Genomic DNA, 19,424 nt, shown 5'->3' on the forward strand with positions numbered 1-19,424 from the left:
GGTAGTTACCATTGTTGTTGTTTAATGGTGTTAATTTTCTCATGTTAAGAACGACAAGGTTTTGTTGCAACATGCGTATGGACCTTAACAAGTAATATGTTGTGAGATAAATATGCATTGATAATTAATTTCGTTTCGTAATTAAAAATAATTGCATTTATTTAAATGTTTAAGATCTTATAAATCTTAGGAAGAACTAGGTATAGATATATTTAGTCAATGTAAAATAATATAATATCCTATATGTAGTTTCATATTATACTGGTTGGTAACCTATAGTTTATTACAAGTACAAAATTGGTATCGACATGTTAGACTTTGGAATTTAACTTATTAACAGAACGTGACAAGATTCGTTACGAGAGTAAAATTCAGATAAGGTACAGTGGGGCAAATGTAACTGATCTATTTTATAATTTTTTTTGCAATGTTTGCATTATTAAATAGAGTGTCCATCGGTTATATATGGTAGGCGTGTTCAGTGGATACATGTAGAGTAGAACAATACAATTGCCCCCCAGTCGAAATTTGTCCCGCTGTATCTTAGTAAAAATAGTAGAAATATTTATATAAAATATATTATTATGGACTTAGTCAACAGTAACATTGATATGAAATATATGAACTTAGTTAACATTGACTCACACACAAAATAACTTTTTCAGTACAGATGGTGTTTTTTTTACGCACTAGTGCGAGAAGTGGTTCATTATATGCCAGGTCGAAACTTCGGAAGGCCATCTGTACTGAAAAATGTCGTACGATACACGTGCGAAAAGGAAATTCGTAACTCGTGTCGATTTAAAACACTCCCTTCGGTCGTGTTTTAATTTATCGCCACTCGTTTCGTACTTCCTTTTTTACGCGCTTGTATCGTAATGTACTATTAGACTTCAGACTTCAAAATATAAATTACAAAGCTATTTTTATTTTCTTCATCAATGGTGATACATTTAATGCAAAACTTGTTAGGAAACATAATGCATTTTTCAAACTTGAAAAAACCGTGATGATTAAAATGATGTAACAAGTAAAAGCCCTCAAATGTAATTAAACGTGAGAAAGTGAAGTTATTGCTTGTCTGATTTACGAGATTGCAGTTCATACAAATAACGAATGGAAAGTAAAATAAGTCCTGTTCCGAATTGAGGCAATTACATTTACAATTGTAAAAATAGACGGAGATAAGTTATCTTTTGTTAATCGGGACAAATAAATCAATCGTGCATCGGTGCGGTTTATTTACGCACCAGCACCAACTTTGGTGCTTGGAATATGCGACGGAGCTAGGCTACACATGTAGCATCCCAAATCCCAAACAGCGACCGACCCATACTCCAAGGCACCAGCGTCATTCCATCAGGCCGCTTGCCAATTGCCATCAACCCTGGCCAGGTCGTTGATGGGTTCGAGGACGGCCGACACTTTTGCGCTAGCAAGGGCCCTCCGGATAACGTTGCTGAGGCTGGCGTGGCGATGTATTCTGTCATTTTCTTCTGTCATGCAATATGCATATTAATTAATGTGACCTATCTATGGAAACTCGCCAAACTGAGAAGATGGCACTAGTAGCTTCCAACTAGACCTTACCGTTTGTATCTGTGCCAAATCCCACACCGGCTCGTGACGGCAATGCAAACGTGACAGAAAGAGCTAGCGAGATAAATCTCTTAATGTCTGATGCTGAGATACTTGACGTGAATGCGTAAAGAGATAATGGTAACAGTTTTGGGAATCAGACCAAAATTTTAATATTGCGCCATGATGAACAAATTTGGCAAGATTTCTTAGTAAGATTTGGCAATAATGTTTGACACGCTTTTTTCTAGTTCCCGATGCAAAAACGACGGGGTGTTATAAGTTTAAGGTGTCTGTCTGTGTGTGTGTCTATCTGTGTCTGTGTCTGTGGCATCGTAGCTCCCGAAAACGAACGGATGAACCGATTTAGATTGTGTTTTTTTTTTGTTTCAAAGCTGAATTAGTTGGGAGTGTCCTTAGCCATGTTTTTTATGAAAATCGGTCCACTATATCTGGGTTTTTTCAATATTTTAATTTTTTATGATAATGTTCATAGTACCACTACACTTCATAGTACAAAAAAAAAGCACTTCACTTCACTTCATTAAGTAATAAAAATACCAAATTGTCCATTTAGGCCCTAAATTTTAGGGATCTCTGATATTTAACCTCATTTGATGTAGATTTTTTTTTAATTGATTACTTACATAATTAGTTTACTCTATTACTACTATACGGATATTTTTACTACTTTGTAATATGGAAATATCCTGACCTAAAATTACCATATTTAATTGCAACAAAGCCTGCCTTCAGTAACCCAGCCTTTACTAGTTAAATCTAGATAAACCAGACATTGATTATTTTATCAGCAAGCACAATAATGCAACACTGCACTTTAGTGCACAAGGACGATTTCGCAAGGCGCCATATACTCGTACTTCGAGTTCGTAGTTGCAGTGCTATAGTAGTGAGCCGTCGGTAGTAATTTCTTTGCCAAATAGAAATCTATTAACATTATTAGTATCGATAAAATGTTATAGTTCCTAGAACCACAAGTATCTATCTACTTTCGTCATTTTTAGTACCTAACTATCTCACTGAGTGAGTAATAGTACGATTTCTAAAGATAAAATATATATTACTTGTCCGTTTTATAACAACATATTTTTAATACGGTATATTTATTATGGCTTAATTGATCTTAGAAAAAACGAATATACCTAAATTACCTAGATTACTAACTTTATTGAGTATGACCTAAAAACGAATTAAATAAAGCACAATATTTTCCACTACTAAAAAATCATAAATGTAACAACACAAAATGTAGACATATAACTATATAATATTCGAATTCAATATTTTTTTTAAACATGTGTACTGTCCTCCTTTGATATATTATATCAAAGGAGGAATTCTGTAATAAATAAAACAACTATTTCTCCGTACGGCATTGTCCGACCTCACACACTTGGTGCCATCTTGACAGCAACTGAGTGTTGCCAGCACACCGCCATTTATTGGAATACCACATCTCTTCCTTTTTAACAAATTTTAAATTAAAACAATGTATGGACCATTTATGAAATTACCAAGAGTGCATCGCGCACTAATCAGCACTAATAAGCTTCAACCCAAATTCAATAAATGCATGTAGCAACAACAACAGTTTTGAATCACAGATACCTACACATTTTATAAACTTCTAATTTTATACAATCAACAATGTCTACTACTATACACAAATACAAATAGGGTTACAGTTTCCAGATAGGTTTGAAATGATTATCCTTTGCAAATATTTTTTATATTAAGTGAGTAACAATCTGATCACATCACATTATAATTATACCTACTCCGTAGTTAGTTCTTATACTAACACAAGTGCATGACTTTAGAGCTAGAAATATCAACCACTAGTTAGTAGCATAACATACTACGATTCCTGGAGTCTTAAGAGTAACCCTAAAGAGTCAAGATAAACTACATACAAGGTGTACTATATCTATTAATATTATTAAGCGCAAGATACTAACACTTAAGTAGATACTGTACAATGACTGTCCACTTCCAGTAAATATTTGGTTTGGAAATAACGATCTGCTGTAGGAATCCCCGATGACATTTACCCGTTTCCTCTCCTTTTCTTTAAATGAATTAAATTTTATAACAATCTTTACTTGCTACCTCTTGGGTTCATATACAATTATACATAAAACAGTTATTGATTAATTTCCATTTAAATTTTATACAATATTTAGTAGGTACTCCCACATCATACATTGAATCACTCTGTAGATAACTAATATCAGTAGTTAACGTCTTTTATAAACATACCTATGACATACGAAGATTGTTGATGAAATTAACCATTGAACACCACAAATTCAAGCTTTTTAGTAACCAAAATTTTACATTGCTATTTGCTAGCCTAATACAATGTTTCATGAATGCAGTATAGGTGTAGTTTACTTTCTATATTTCATTAATCCACTGTACATCTATGTACCTACATTAAAATGCAGGTGAATAAACGAGGTATGTAAGTCAGTACATAATGCCCAGTGAAGGCATACCGCAATCTTAACTAATAATCTGGCCAATACTTTTAAAATATAATTATGATTAATCATTAATATGAATAAATCTACATACAATGTTTTCTAAATTGTTAGTAGTTACAATGAATTATGAGTCAATTATAATCAATTTCATATCAAAAAATAACACAATGAATTGTCTTAACGATAGTCAAAAACATACCATAAAATTTATCAACAGTTAGTTAGTAGTCCCGGTTACTACTAAGTATCATTAACTTAAAATTTGTTGGTAGAGAATGCATCCTAGCATTAAGTCCACCATTGGCACATTTGTGTTGTGTAAGAAAGTTGTTTTACCTAGTTTGCATCCAACATCACAGTCACATCGAGTTTGGCTAAACTATAAAGTACTAGAGACTTAATATTCTAGTATGTAAAATAACTCTCAAATAACTACTATCTTTAGGTATACAATACAAGCAAGCAGTACTTATTAAACATTAAACAATATGCATAGTAAAACATATTACTCTTTGGTCACCATGTAACTATACTGACTTCACTTTAATTTTATTCATATTAAACATATAGTGACTTCACTTTTCAGATATGGACCTAACATGGATTAGTTTATGTAAAAAAATTAAGTCATAATTAATAACCATTATTTTCAAGTACTTATGAATGTTTGTGGCCAATAGGCAAAAGACAGAGTTCTAACTTTATACATGAGCTTTTGTTATGAGATCTACTGTATCAAATGTATTCCACAAAAGGAATCACTTTACTAATAACAGTAACAGTATGTATATGAAACTTTTACAGCAACTCTCATAATGATGTGACACATATATCAAAATACTTGTAATTTACATTTTATTATATTTGTTTAACATTGGTATGAGTTACATAAAATGTATAATATTTAATTACCTGTTTCTGAAACACAGACCAAAATATTTATTTGCTTGACTGAGACTCTGTTCGCTAACTTTTAAACTAAATAATAGTGCACAGACCTTTCACCACAGTAGGTATAGAGTGTTAGCGAACTAGAGCACAAGTCTCTGTCTCCAAAGTGGCTGACATGGCTGATTAGGATATGAACAGTTTTCAGCCATATTCCACCATATATTAGGTATGTGACCTGTTTGGAAGAGACCTGTAAGATAAATAGAACTAGTATGAATATCTCAGTGGATAAAAACAGTTTGTTTTGTAACCCCCAACAGATTTGTAGCCTAGCTCAGATTTAATATGAGGACACTGATAGGGTAATACTTTGTCATGGTGTAAGGCATCTAACCGAATACCTGCCTTGAAATATAACACTTTGGAAAATGGGTATTCATTTCTGTCCTGTAGGAAAATATATTACTGGGCATAATAACCAAAAATACGACAGTAAGAGTGTCATTTTATTGTAATGTAGTGTCAGACATAGTTTTCGGCTTTACTACCAGGCTGTTTTACAAATACCACTCACCATTCTGTTTTTCATAGTGTTTTACTTACAAACCTTATTTCTGTAGATATTTAGGAATGTACTTTATAATTTCCAGTCATACCTTCCTTTTCTTATTGCTTACATTCAGTCAAGCAACATGCTGAAATGCATTTTTAATCTTACATCCACCATCCACATCCATATTATTTCTCAGTACCTACTTCTGGAAACTAGTGTTACACCAGTGGTGTAAGCCAAAGCAATCTGAAAACTTGTACAAATTGTTAATTCATGTTTCACACAAAACTTTTATATTAATAAGCTTTTATTATTATTGTTGTATATTCCCTTTGCTTGTCAGACCTGTCTATCCAGAACATGTGTCACCACTCAGCGATAACTTGCTCAGGATTTGTCATGCTAAACATTGTACAGCATGCATGGATCACCTGTCCACATTTGCTTTATTTCTTAACTTGAAATATCCACATTTAACTAGACCAACACCATTGTTTCCATTTCATTTGTAATGCTATTACATGGCTATTACTATTTTTGATCTGTCAAAATGACAGATACACTAGCACAGAATAGATAATATCATAGATGGTAGAAACCCTAGATGACAGGAATGTGATATTGTCATGGCATCACTTACCTATATGGTACAATTACACAATAGGCTACTTTCTTTCTAGTCAATGTATAAAGCATGAGCTAATGTTATTTAGACCTTGCTTAAACCTACTATCTGTATTTTCTGTTACTGGATAATAGTAACTCAGTATTAGAACCCTTTAGTATAGAACAAAAGAAGATGAAATGTCATAAAAACTCTTGTCTCCTACTTTCTATGGACTGTTTAGAGTTATCAAAATTCAAGTACTCTTATTTTATGAGTAAATGAGTACTCATAAGTTGTGCATATACTGATGATAGTCAGAGCAATGTTAACCCAAAGAGCTGAGTTCAACCAAGGCAAACAGATTCTCACCACTGCACCAGTAATATTTCACCACTGATTTATTTATTTATTTATTAAAAATATGTTTACATGACCTTACAGTATAACCAATACGTCACGAAACTCAGATAATAAAAAGAAAGAATGATAAGTACAAAAAAGAGGTCAAGAAAAAAAAATAATCAATTCATTTGGCGATGACGTCACAGCGTGGCTCCGTTGCGTTGTTTATATGTTTCTAACATCTTACCTGACCTGAAGCCATTTCCTTAATTTTAAGGATTTTCCTGTCTTTTAAAGGGACTTACGATGTCTTGACATCTTATCCGGCCCGAAGCCGTTTCCTAAATTTTAAGGATTTTCCCGACTTTTAAAGGGATTTATGATGTACTTGACATCTTATCCGGCCCGAAGCCGTTTCCTTAATTTTAAGGATTTTCCCGTCTTTTAAAGGGATTTATGATGTACTTGACATCTTGTCCGGCCCGAAGCCGTTTCCTTAATTTTAAGGATTTTCACAATTTGTCCAGCCCGCTGGAGGCTTCCAGTCATTTCTGACTTTTTATTGTTTTCACAATTTTCCCAACATTTGAGGGATATGCAATTTCTGCTATGCTTATAATAACATTATATACTTTTATACAACGTGTTTCCGGTATCACTCAAAACCTCAGACACCCCAACTGATTTTTAGTTTTTTAAACTCATCTAGAGTATTTATCTTTTAATCTGGTGGTTACTTTTTTTTTATTTGAATTTTTAATTTTCTGTACAGCTCTACTTGACTTTTAGCTCTACACTCAATAAAATAATTGCTAACTACCATCATAAACCATAAAACTATTTATTTGTGTACGTTACTGCAACAACATAAGGTTTACCAATAGACAGCTAAGATTTCACTTTAAAACACTTTAAAGCTTTGTCACAGTAAACTTCAAATTGGACAAGTAATCACAGTAAGCAAATTTAAACCCAATATTCAAAATGACAAGGTTGAAATTAGGTATGAGTTCAATTTGTTATGACTTATGATAAAAATTAAGATTAAACTGACAAACAACGTCAAACTCGTAGCGGAAAAATAATCGTCCAAGTAACCAGCCAGTATTAATACCCCTAAATACTGAAAAAGGTAAACAACCTCTAGCAATGCGATATACTTACACAATGTTGTATTACGAGTACAATAGAATGGGCACGTAAAAAATAACTAATAATGCTAATTTAAATAAAAATATTACCCCCATCAAGATATAGCTCAATCGATTCTACTCTCGATTCTAAACAAACTGTTTTCAGATTTTTAGTGTTAAGTGAAACACGGTGTATAATTTTTTAGAACATCTTGTAGGTATTACAGTTTTGAAATTATGTCAATTCCATACATTGATTTGTAAACTGGAATACTGTATAGTGAGAAGATAAATAATAGAACGTTATCTATCCTTTCCCTTTATAAAAATTGAAAAACATAAACCTTAAGTTCCAATACAACTTTGTACTTTACAAAGTATATACAATTAATTTTGTTTATTTACTCAGCAATGTATCTATTTCACTCCACTGTTTTATGCCTGTAAAATCTTAACATTTGTCATCTGACCAATAGTTGAATTGCACACAAATGCAATTTTCCAGGTCCATTTCAATGGAGCCAATTTAGTAACAAACAAACAGAACTTCAAGTTCTGTAAATCACTAATTTATTTCTTTTCTTTCACATGACTTAATTGTTTTGTACTTACTCAACTTATTTGCTCAATCGAAATAGTTCTTGGATGATAATTACTTACCTATTTCGTTTTACATCGCCGGCTGTTTGCATTTGCAACAAAACCGTAATGGCGGCAAATTTTATTTCAGAAATAACTTGCACGCATTCTATTGCGAATATTGAAATATTCACTTACGTTTTCATCCTCGTCGCCACTTGTACTGTCCTCCTTTGATATATTATATCAAAGGAGGAATTCTGTAATAAATAAAACAACTATTTCTCCGTACGGCATTGTCCGACCTCACACACTTGGTGCCATCTTGACAGCAACTGAGTGTTGCCAGCACACCGCCATTTATTGGAATACCACAGAAGTTATTGTTTCCTTTTCTTTTCAGAATGCCTAGCGGCCCAATCAGATCGCTCACGGCACGACAGCAGGCGCTCTGGACCAATCAGAAGCGTTCCTGTCGCCGCTGACATCAAACGGGATGCCGACTTCGACTGTCCTGAAGAGTTCGGATATTACCCACACCCTACAGACTGCACTTTGTACTACGTATGCGTATTTGGCGGCGCTCTACTCGAATCTTGCACTGGTGGCCTTATGTACAGGTAAAATAATCTTCATTAAGCTATTTAATACAGTTCCTCAAATAAGTGAAAAATCTTAATATCATTGTTAATGATAATTCTTTAACTTACAAATTTTAAATGTATTAAACTTTCGCGCGTAATTTGTGAAAATATTTTATGATGTGGTTACCTCCGGGATTGAAATGTATACTTATTACCTATGGTACTTTGCTGACTCAGCGCTACGAAATGGATCTCATCTGACTCTAGACTTCGCCAATTCGCCCCCGTCCTATACGATCTTATGTCATTACGTCTCTAGAAGGTCAAATCTCAGGTTTTTCTGGATTGAATCAATCCGTCGGTACTCACTCGGTACCCGTGCCATCAGATATTTAATCAAATAAATTTAAATTCCAGCCACGAGCTCCAAACATGCGATTGGCCGCGCAACGTTGGCTGCGACGCCACCGGCACCGGCGCAGCCGTGGTCACTGACGACCTCGAACGCATCAGCGAGCGGGAACGGGACCCCCCGCCGCCCCCGCCGCGCCGCAACCCGCCGCCGCCTCCTCGGGCGCAGCCCAACCCTGTCGTTACCTCCAGAGGACAACCCAAGTTCAACCGAGATGAATACGAAAAGGTCAGTTGTTTCCCTGGTGCGGGTCAATACCATGGTCACACTGAGAATGATCTCTGACAAGCCTGATTGTCAGCTAATGTCAGCTGGACTACTTACATTCTTCCCATGGCCTCAATAGTAGTAGCTTTTAGAGGAACTTAGGTACAAGTATCTAAACTAACAAAGTTTGGGTCCTAAGGTTACTTGAATTACATATTTTTCAATAGGTACTTAGTATACAGTGCAGTGAGCATACTTACATTCTTCCCATGGCCTCAATAGTAGTAGCTTTTAGAGGAACTTAGGTACAAGTATCTAAACTAACAAAGTTTGGGTCCTAAGGTTACTTGAATTACATATTTTTCAATAGGTACTTAGTATACAGTGCAGTGAGCACACAGCTGAAAAATAGCTGATGAATAAATTAGGTACGTCTGAGATATTTTGAATTAAAATAGCATTATTCAATTTTACAGCAACAATTATACGCCGATGTTGAAGATGACCTACCACCAGTTGAAGAAATCGAAAGCGATAGACAACAACGTGTTTACCGAGGACAGCCATCAACCATTGGACAAGTGCAGAAAGACAGGGACGGTTATGTTTCGCAAGTCTCCAGCACTGGAAGAAATCTTAACAATAATATAATTCCTGCATCTATTTCACAAAACAATGGTAAAATAGGGTCCTTCTCTTTTGGCACACAAGTTGAAGATAGAAGAACAGCTACCGCTACTCAAGCACCTCAGACCTATCAGTAAGTATTTGTATAGTTATAAAATTAGAAGAAATATATGACTGTTTAGGTAACTACATTAATTGACATAACATTATTTCAGTGAGGACACAAGTGACAACGTTACTGACTCTCTTCTTGACGAACAGTTAGACATTTTAACAAACGAGATAGACAGTAATAACGTTATTGAAAAACCTATTGTAAGAAATAAAAGAGAAGTTACCGACGAAAGTTCTAGCAGTACTATGAACAATACAGATAAAATCTCAAAAAGGAGTGATAGTGATGAAATAATGGAATACATCGAAATGGAGCCAACGGAAGACGATGATGAAGAATATTTACATGAAGATAGTGAAAGAGGAAAAAGACAAATTAGATATTATTTAAAAAATGGTTTCAAATCTCCAGTTAAAAACTGGCCGAATTCAAAACCTATAAAATTTATCGATTTACCTCATCAAGCTAGTAACCAGAATATAAGGCACCAGTCATCTTTGAACGGACTTCATAAAAATAATATGTATGACGCTTCCAGCAAACCATATACAGCCGTTAACAATATATATTCAACCGCAAATCCTTTTGTGTACCAAAATGACAATTCACAATCTCAGAGGCCATTTAAGGCTAGTCCTTCTGATCCATTCAGTCAAAGAATACCCCATAATCCTATGAATTCTGCTACTCAAATTATTACCAAAAGCCCACCTATATCCGCGCTGAAAAATAATGAAAACCCTTTTGCAGCATTGGCTGGAGGATTTTATAATAATGCTCCAAAACAAAATAATCAGGTAAATAATGCTAACCGCTATCCTGCTCAGTCATTTTATACTAATAATCAGAACAGTCATAATATTGTACATGACTCTTCTCTTTTGCCAAGTACGGTAGTCACTGGTAAACCAGTGTCAACAATTTCACCACATACCAATCCACAACGAAATCCATCACAAACATTTAATGCCGAATCTAATCGCCCCGACATGTATAAGAGACCTAATAAACAAGAAAATTATAATGATGAAGATACATCAAATGAGAATGATGACGAGGAGTCGTCCGAAGAAAACTCATCAGAAAAAGATGATGAAGACGAAAAAAACCATTTTAAATTTGATTTTCCTGATCCACCTTACGAATTTACAAATCCGAAAAATAAATATGCTGATATTGAAAATCCATTTGCAAATCCCAATTTCGATTTTGACGCATTCTTAGACAAACTTAGAAATGAGCATTATGAAGCTGTAGGTGTCACAACGCAGAAACCAAAACTAAATCAAAATGCTGCTTTAAACACGAGACCTTCTGAACGGCCTACCTCTGTATCAGGCCATTCTGGTACAAGATCATCAACTTTAAATTATCAAGGTATGAGTACGCCTCGTCCATTTAGCTCAATCAATCTCCCTAGCGCATCTGTTGGTGCAAACGTGCCTACAACGAAACAACCTGAACGGTCACAGCAGTTGAATTTTAGACCTGTGCCACATCACCAGCAGCCTGTTAGATTAAATTACGAACAAAACCAGGAGGTCCAACAGAGTGCTGGTACACCATTAGATGCTGCGTTACCTAAACTAAAACCGCCGAATTTTAGAGATGAACGAATTTTACCAATTAATTATAACTTCAACCAGCCCATTAATACTACACAGAGACCTAATTTAAACCAAACACAGCATAAAGGGGAAACTCAGCAAGTATATTCTATAACACAGAGGCCATATTTGTTTCAAACGGGAACGGGAGTGCCTATATTACTTTCTACACCTAAGTTACAATATTTCTTAAAACAAGAAAAACCTGTTACGGGTCGTCCATATTTTATTTCAACTATAAAGCCATATCTTGCATCTTCGATCAAACCGCATAATGCATATTTATCTTTTAAACAATCTACATCAAAACCATTAACAACCTTAGCCAATGAACAACTGGCTGCTCTTCAACATTACTGGAATCACCCATCGACAGAGTTATATTTACATTCAACTCCAAGACCAACTGCCTTCTCAAACCTTCCAAAGCTTGAAAACTTATTTGCACAAACATTTAAACCAACGGCGCAATCTCCTGTAAATCAAAATACCGCAATTACTATCAAGGACACTGTCACGTCTACTACTAAACAACCAGCAAAGCGAAGACCCATTCCCAAACCATCGCCCGAAATGGCCGATTATTACTATGACGATGAAGATGAGCAATATTATTATGAACCGCCAGTTAAATCAATTTACATGCCTAGTTCTGAAATAAAACCACAAAGACCACCGATGGCTCAAAATTACCAAGAATATGATGACAACGAGAGTTACGAAAGTGACGAAGATGAACCAACGGTACATATTACTCCCCAACGACCAAACTATCGTCAACCATCTAATTATAAAACAGAATCAGCCACTAAAAATCATAATGATGTTTCCGTTGTCACAAAAGCTCCGCATAAAGAGCGACAAAGGACTAAAATACCCGTTCCGGTCATGGTAGACTTTGTTTCACCTGCACCAACAGTACTGATGCGCCCTGAAGTATCAAACTACGAGATCGTTCATCATGCCCCTCGAAATAAGACCTTCCACATAAGAAAACCTATGCACGATAACGGACCTTTTACTGCTAGACCTCCAAAATATTTAAATCAGACCACTCTAAGACCGTACACTGTTAGGCATAGGCTAGCTAAACCCACTACTGTAAAGGAAACTGCTCAAACTGAAGACAACAAGCAAAATAGGGGCAGGACAAGGCACCACAACCTGGTAGCCCAGACGAAGATGACTACTCCGCGTGACAATCATAACCAGGAGACTCGATTTACTAAGACTAGACATGATGACAAGACAAACAGGTACGACTGACAACACCTCTCGCCTGACCTATACTTGACCACTTTGTACATATTTTTTATGCACTGTTTATTAGGCTTTTCATTAACATTCTAGCTAAATCTTATTGTAGTGAAAATTACGATTAAACTACATAAGTAACAAATTTACAGTTTTCCTCTTGCTCATGGTTCTTCACTAAACGTATACAATTGTACAGACTGATTTTTGACCACACTTTCACAGATTACTGATTTAACTAACACTGACTGGACGTGGACTAAAACATGGACTTAGAGTACTAAACGGATAAATTTTATTGATTTACTTTTTATGACATATTAGGATGTTGCAAAACTTTTTATTTTTAGCTTGGAACCTGTTGACAATGTAACTCCAGCCACATATGCCGCCAGCCCGCGTCCTAAAATGCTGTATAATGGAACTCAGAATTACGCTCAAGATCAATTCGATCCCTTCTACGCTGTTTACGATGAAGATGGTGAATTGTATAAAGACGCAGGTATGTTATGTAGCAATGTAGCCTAGAACTCCTTAAAAGTAAATAAATATATACTTAATTTAAGTAATCTTTATAAAATACTAGCTTTTACCCGCGGCTTCGCCCGCGTAATAAAAGTATTCATTAAGATTTTCAATTGGATCCTTAGGTTTCTCTGTAGGTATATTTATCTGCGATTATTTCGATTGCACATAATACTTTTGCTTGCAATTATTGTAGAAATATTACACATCGACCACAGCGTAGGTAATTCTATATACGCTGGGGAAACCTTTATAAACATCCCACATAGCCCGTATTTCGACACTATGATCGGTGGGTAAAAAGTACAAAGTTTCTATTATCCCTTACATATTTTTACATTTTGCTTATACTCATCGCAAACGTAATCTTCAAGCAAGCAAACAACGATCGTCTTAGAGCACATTGATTGTAAGAGACCGCCGACCGATTATCCGTATCCCTCTAACGATACCCATATTATCCGTATCCGTATCCGTATCCTTATCGCTATCGCTATCGCTATCGCAAACGCTATCGCTATCGCTATCGCTAACGTTAACGCTATCGCTAACGCTAATGCTATCGCTATCGCTATCCCTATCGCTATCGCTATCCCTATCGCTATCCCTATCGCTATCCCTATCGCTATCCCTATCCCTATCCTTATCCCTTATCAAGATGTTTAATGATATAACACTTTAAGTTCTCGCGCTTTGTACACATATTTAAAGTCACATACAGGTCGAACGCGATTAATTAACATCATTTTTACCTTTTTTCCCAACGTTTCGGCCAGGTTGCACTGGCCGTGGTCGCGGAAGACTGACGTCCCAGCAAAATGTCACCGGAGATGTAAACAACACAAAACTACCCGATATTAATTTATATAAATGTTCGGGGTAGACAAATAAATATAATCTACCCGCTTTTAGTTAATGTTATTTCCCACCATGTTTATTTTAAAGGTAAAAATAATGTTAATTAATCGCGTTCGACCTGTATGTGACTTTAAATATATGTTTAATGATTTCTTATCAAGAGCTAAAATATAAAGTTTCATGGTTTTATCTTTTAAAATTAAGAAATCCCATACAAACTTTTAACCTCTTTTTCAACCCCTTCATCCCTATTTTTCGAAATAAAAAGTAGCCTATGTTCTGTCTCAGGGTCTAAAGATTGTCTGTTCCAAATTTCATCAAAATCGGCTGCGTGGTTTAAGCGGGAAAGCGTAACAGACAGACAGACAGAGTTACTTTCGCATTTATAATATTAGTATGGATGGATATGGAAGTATGGAAGTATGGATAAATAAAATTGATTGAAACTTGATGTGATTGCATGTTTTTGTACAATATGATACTGTTAACTTGTGATATGACATGAATAATACTGATGAATTCGGGATGGGAATAAAAACGGTAAATTTAATAAAGTCGGTAAATTCACTATACTATCACTAATATATGTTGCACATTATACACTTGCTGCAATTCACGGCAAGTGAGTGCTTTGCACTGCAACTTTTGCACAAGAGCCACCACAAACCTAATTCGGTTGTATAATCGACACACACATTTTAATTATGTGACATCTTGATAAACGAATGTAACATCAAATTAAATCACATCATCATCAATCATCACCTGACTACAACCATATCACTATATACTTATAACTCATTTCCACAGCATCTTTCATGACAATCCATCATCTTTCACCACCCATGTGATACTATCACATCATATTTGTTTAGGTACTTAAACTATTTTGAAATTGCGTATTTCTTCCTAGAGCACAGCGATTACACCTAAAATACCATTTCGTGTAAGCGTATAAATGCTTTGGAGGAAACGCATTAAAAGGTTTCTCATATTGTGTTCATCACTCATATACTTTAAAATTAAATTAATCGTCAGGTTTATTAAAATTCCTGGTAACTACTTCTGGTTTGATACATCAAAACTTAAACAGAGACACGAAACTAAAATATATGATAAAGAATTGCCGAAGCAATGAAACTGAACTATGTGTAATTTTTTTGATTGTCTTATGAATTTTATGATTGAACATGAATATTTCTAGTGACTTCATGATATTGTCACTGTGACTTTAGTCTTCAATGATTATCATCAGGGTGCGTAGCCGAATGGCACAAACGCTCACGAAACGCTCACGAAACGAAACGCTAGTAGATATCTATCCCTATCGCTCTTGCGTATTGGCGCGACAGAGCCGGACTACGTTTCGTTTTCGTTTGGCGTCGGAGAAATGCCATTCGGCTACGGGGCCAGGCAGGTAATCTTTCATACCTTAACAAATGCTTCGGCATCGGCAATTCTTTCATTACGATCATCGAACAAACTCAAAGCCAACGGACACTGGGTAAGGTAACTAACGGGCGGTTGGTGTGGTGTCGGCAGATTATGTTCAGCAATATAACACGGCCTCGCTCCGGCCTGCAGTCCAACAGACGTACCGCGGCACTCCACCCCCGGTCAGGAGGCCTGAGCTTGTGCAGTACACGCAGAGACCGTCAGCTGATGACTATGATGCCAGACTTATTCAAGGACAGGTAAGAAACCTCGACATTGTAGAAACAATCTTAAATTCTTTAAATGCTTAGAAATAATCTCTGCGGAAGTTGGTAACAAGAAGTCTGCCTGATACCCCATAAAGCATAAATAATTGCAATGATTAAGATAAAAACTAGCAGGGGGTATAGAGGAATATATTGAATCTCGATCTCGAAGAATATAATAAAGAAAGTATAATGATTAATGATAGTTATGAAATCACTGACATTGTTTATTTTTCAGATAAACAATCAGAATCAATATCAAGCACCGGTTCGTCAATCAACAAGGTAAAATATCAAATTTCAAGATTTTTACATACATACCTTTATTTTTAACAGTATTGTAGTTACTAAATAACATCAATTCTTAACCGTGATTGCGAATGATTCAGGGGCGAAGGTAACGAATTGGGTTACGAACACCCTAGCAGTGTGAAGACGACGATTTACGAAGCTACCTCTATTAGCACTACTCCTACGACAAGCACTAGCACAACCACTACATATCGCCCTACTACTGCACCCTTCACCGAAGCAATGACCCCGTCTAGATACTCTCCAAGGTACTACAAAAGGAATCGTCAACTATAAACTCATCCAAGCTTGTTCCATACATTTTTAAACTCATTAACATCGACATTCAGTTTCAAATTCAAAATCATCATCTTTAAACTGATTTTATTATTTAACAACTAATATACTAATCATTTATACCTACATTTGAAACAAAATTCAGTTTAAAGGTTTCACAAACATTTTGTATACATGTACATACATTCTTGTTCCACATCTTGGCTCTTCCTACATTCTGCTTATGAAAGCTGGCTGCGACAGTTTTGTTAAGCTTTTGTGGTATCTTTTATCCTTTATCCTCGACTTTTATAAACTAATTAACATTTCCACCCTCTTTCCGCTACTTAATTTTACTAAACTGTACTATCCAATAAGAAAACGTCATTTAGGCTTGTATATCGTACTTTATGTTAAGATTTATAGGAGATATTTAAGAGCTTAAATTAGAAAGTTTTCTTTTGGTTTGTATTCAACAGATCATCCACAGATGAGAACCTTAACCCAAATCCTAATAATTCCTCAGACCATAGCCCTTCTGACGGGTCCCTTACGACAGATCCCACTTCAAGCCCCATAATAAACCTTTCATCCCTTGCTAAGCCCTTTGTAAAGACTGATAATACTCATAGGTTGAAAGAAAACTTACCAACTGAAAAACTGACCCGTAGACATTTACCCCGAGTGACTAACAAAAACAATAATATTCCGGTGGAAGTAGTGAAAACCTCTTCTAATGAAAATAAGAAAGTTGTTTCCCTAACTACTGGGTTTTCGATTAGGCGAAACCCCAACAATACTAATAATCCCTACACATTGACAGTTCTGACCCGGCCTTTTGATAATTACCAAAAAAGTAGAAAACATATTACGCCTGAAGAAAAACCAAAGCAAGAAATAACAGCCACAAGACATGGTGAGCTAGAAAACGTTCATAAATCAGTAGAATATGAATCGCTACTTGACGAGGACAATGTTGGATCATCAGAGAGTTCACTTCGTCGTTCTAGTGTTGAAGATGATATACCTGTTTATACTAGACCCCAAAGTAGACCAAAAAATTCATATCAGTATTCTAGAGAAGATATTGTGACACCGCCAACTACTACTACTAAATACTATCTCAAAACCGTTATCAAACGACCGGCCCCAGCTCCGTTTACTAATATTAATGACCAGAAAGAAAGTTCTACTGAAAATACTATTGACACTGAAGTATTGATAGAAACCGGACTTCGCAATGTTAAAAATACTCAAATTCAATCAACTACTCCCATAAACAGAGATTTGCGTGATTGGGAACATTACGAAAGACCAAATGAACAATGGAATAAACCTGTTGTTTCACCATACAGATCACTTAACAATCTCAGAAACAATGAAGAGAAAAATGATGCTATTGACTTTACGAGCAGTACTGCTTCATCAACTAGATATACTACAACACAAAAAGCAATTTCAAGTTCAAGTTCAACTGCCAGGCCTGACGAATCTTATAATTCTAAACCTGCATATTACAGTTATAAAGTCGATGATGACGAAGTCCCTGATCAAACTACCGAAGTATTCAGTGGAAAAGTAAAATCTGTCATAAAAGCGTTTCTTAGCAATTTTGGCGGAGCTTCAAGTCCGGAAAGAGTAAAACAGATAGTAAGCACCATTGCGCCTCAAGAAGAAAAAGTCGTTAACATAGGTTTCCAAAAGAAAATGCTGAAATTCATAGACGATAAGCCTGTGCGTCATCATATTCAACGTGTGCATATTATAACAGAAGAACCGACTACGAGGTTTAGTCCTTCCGCTATTGACACTCCCAATTATAATCAAAGAGATTTCCTTTCAACTACCAGTCAATCAATTTTAACCAGAAGCAGCTCCACTACTACTACTACGCCGGCTTCTTCGATTTTTGCCTATCCTGAAACTACGCCGAGCCCAATGTTGCAAACTTCAAGTAACAATGTATTACGTAATATTCCTAACAGAGTGTATTCGGATTCAAAGTTCAGCAGCTTCAACAATTACGTTACAGAAAACACACAAACAACTATTAAACCACAGCCGGAAGATTCCAGGAAATTCCTTAAAATTATTGAAGAACCTTCCACTGAGTTGACAAAAATTGACAATACTTTTAATAATAACATTGACAATGAGCTAACAAAACTGACAAAAACTACTGAAATAACTAAGACAACGACTGAGACAGAGCATTACAGACCATCTCCAGTCCTAAACGAGATAGCTTCGACAACAAGTAGTACGAAATCGACCACTACTTACAAAGTTGACGTGACGCCGACGAAAAAGAGTTTATCCTTTCCCACTCGCGCCTCTCGAGTGAATCCCGCAATAAAGTTAGCTGCGACAAACCCGGGAGTTGGGCGCAGGAGTTACCAATCGACGAAATGCTCTTCAGACAACAGTCTGCAACCGAACCCAAAATGCAACGAAATCAAATACCAGAGGTACCATCGCCGGCCAGTAACCAAAACAGCCTTTTTTTCATATAATTTACTTACGGAAGGTGGAGGCTTCGACTTCTATCTATACGTCCTTACTTTCCGCCTCGCGGTATAACTAGCATGAAGACATTCCGTTTAATGGCACCTATAGCTAAATTCTATCGCTTAACATTCTTCCATTGGGGGACTTAAAGTCGGTTGAGTTAAATATTTATGAATTGTTAACTCCTGACGCGACCATTCCTTTCCTCCATGGTCCATAATAAAATATGTATTTTTAGATGTAGTAAAATTGTATTATGTAGAAAGTTCC

General features: G+C 35.7%; 1 protein-coding gene and 1 long non-coding RNA gene across 7 annotated transcripts in view; one reads left to right on the forward strand and one right to left on the reverse strand.

Annotated features, from left to right (window-relative positions):
* The window catches only part of LOC125225771 (mucin-5AC), a 181,899-nt gene that overhangs the window by 156,678 nt on the left and 5,797 nt on the right, over positions 1-19,424 (forward strand). The window contains exons 2-9 of one of the 6 annotated variants that reach the window (XM_048129621.1): positions 8,594-8,810; positions 9,192-9,414; positions 9,870-10,153; positions 13,347-13,498; positions 15,922-16,073; positions 16,318-16,364; positions 16,469-16,639; positions 17,126-19,114. In XM_048129621.1, the coding sequence (XP_047985578.1) occupies positions 8,594-8,810; positions 9,192-9,414; positions 9,870-10,153; positions 13,347-13,498; positions 15,922-16,073; positions 16,318-16,364; positions 16,469-16,639; positions 17,126-19,114 (3,235 nt within the window). Of the gene's footprint in view, positions 1-8,593; positions 8,811-9,191; positions 9,415-9,869; positions 10,154-10,195; positions 12,999-13,346; positions 13,499-15,921; positions 16,074-16,317; positions 16,365-16,468; positions 16,640-17,125; positions 19,115-19,424 lie in introns of those variants that run through there. The other 5 variants (XM_048129619.1, XM_048129620.1, XM_048129618.1 and 2 more) reach the window with 5 other exon arrangements.
* On the reverse strand, positions 2,960-7,160 carry LOC125225773. The gene is made up of 2 exons (XR_007177013.1): positions 5,875-7,160; positions 2,960-5,775 (listed from the first exon to the last, which is right to left on the reverse strand). It is a non-coding gene; the product is annotated as an uncharacterized LOC125225773 (long non-coding RNA).

Source organism: Leguminivora glycinivorella, chromosome 4, assembly GCF_023078275.1.
Source record: "Leguminivora glycinivorella isolate SPB_JAAS2020 chromosome 4, LegGlyc_1.1, whole genome shotgun sequence".
NCBI lineage: Eukaryota > Metazoa > Arthropoda > Insecta > Lepidoptera > Tortricidae > Leguminivora > Leguminivora glycinivorella.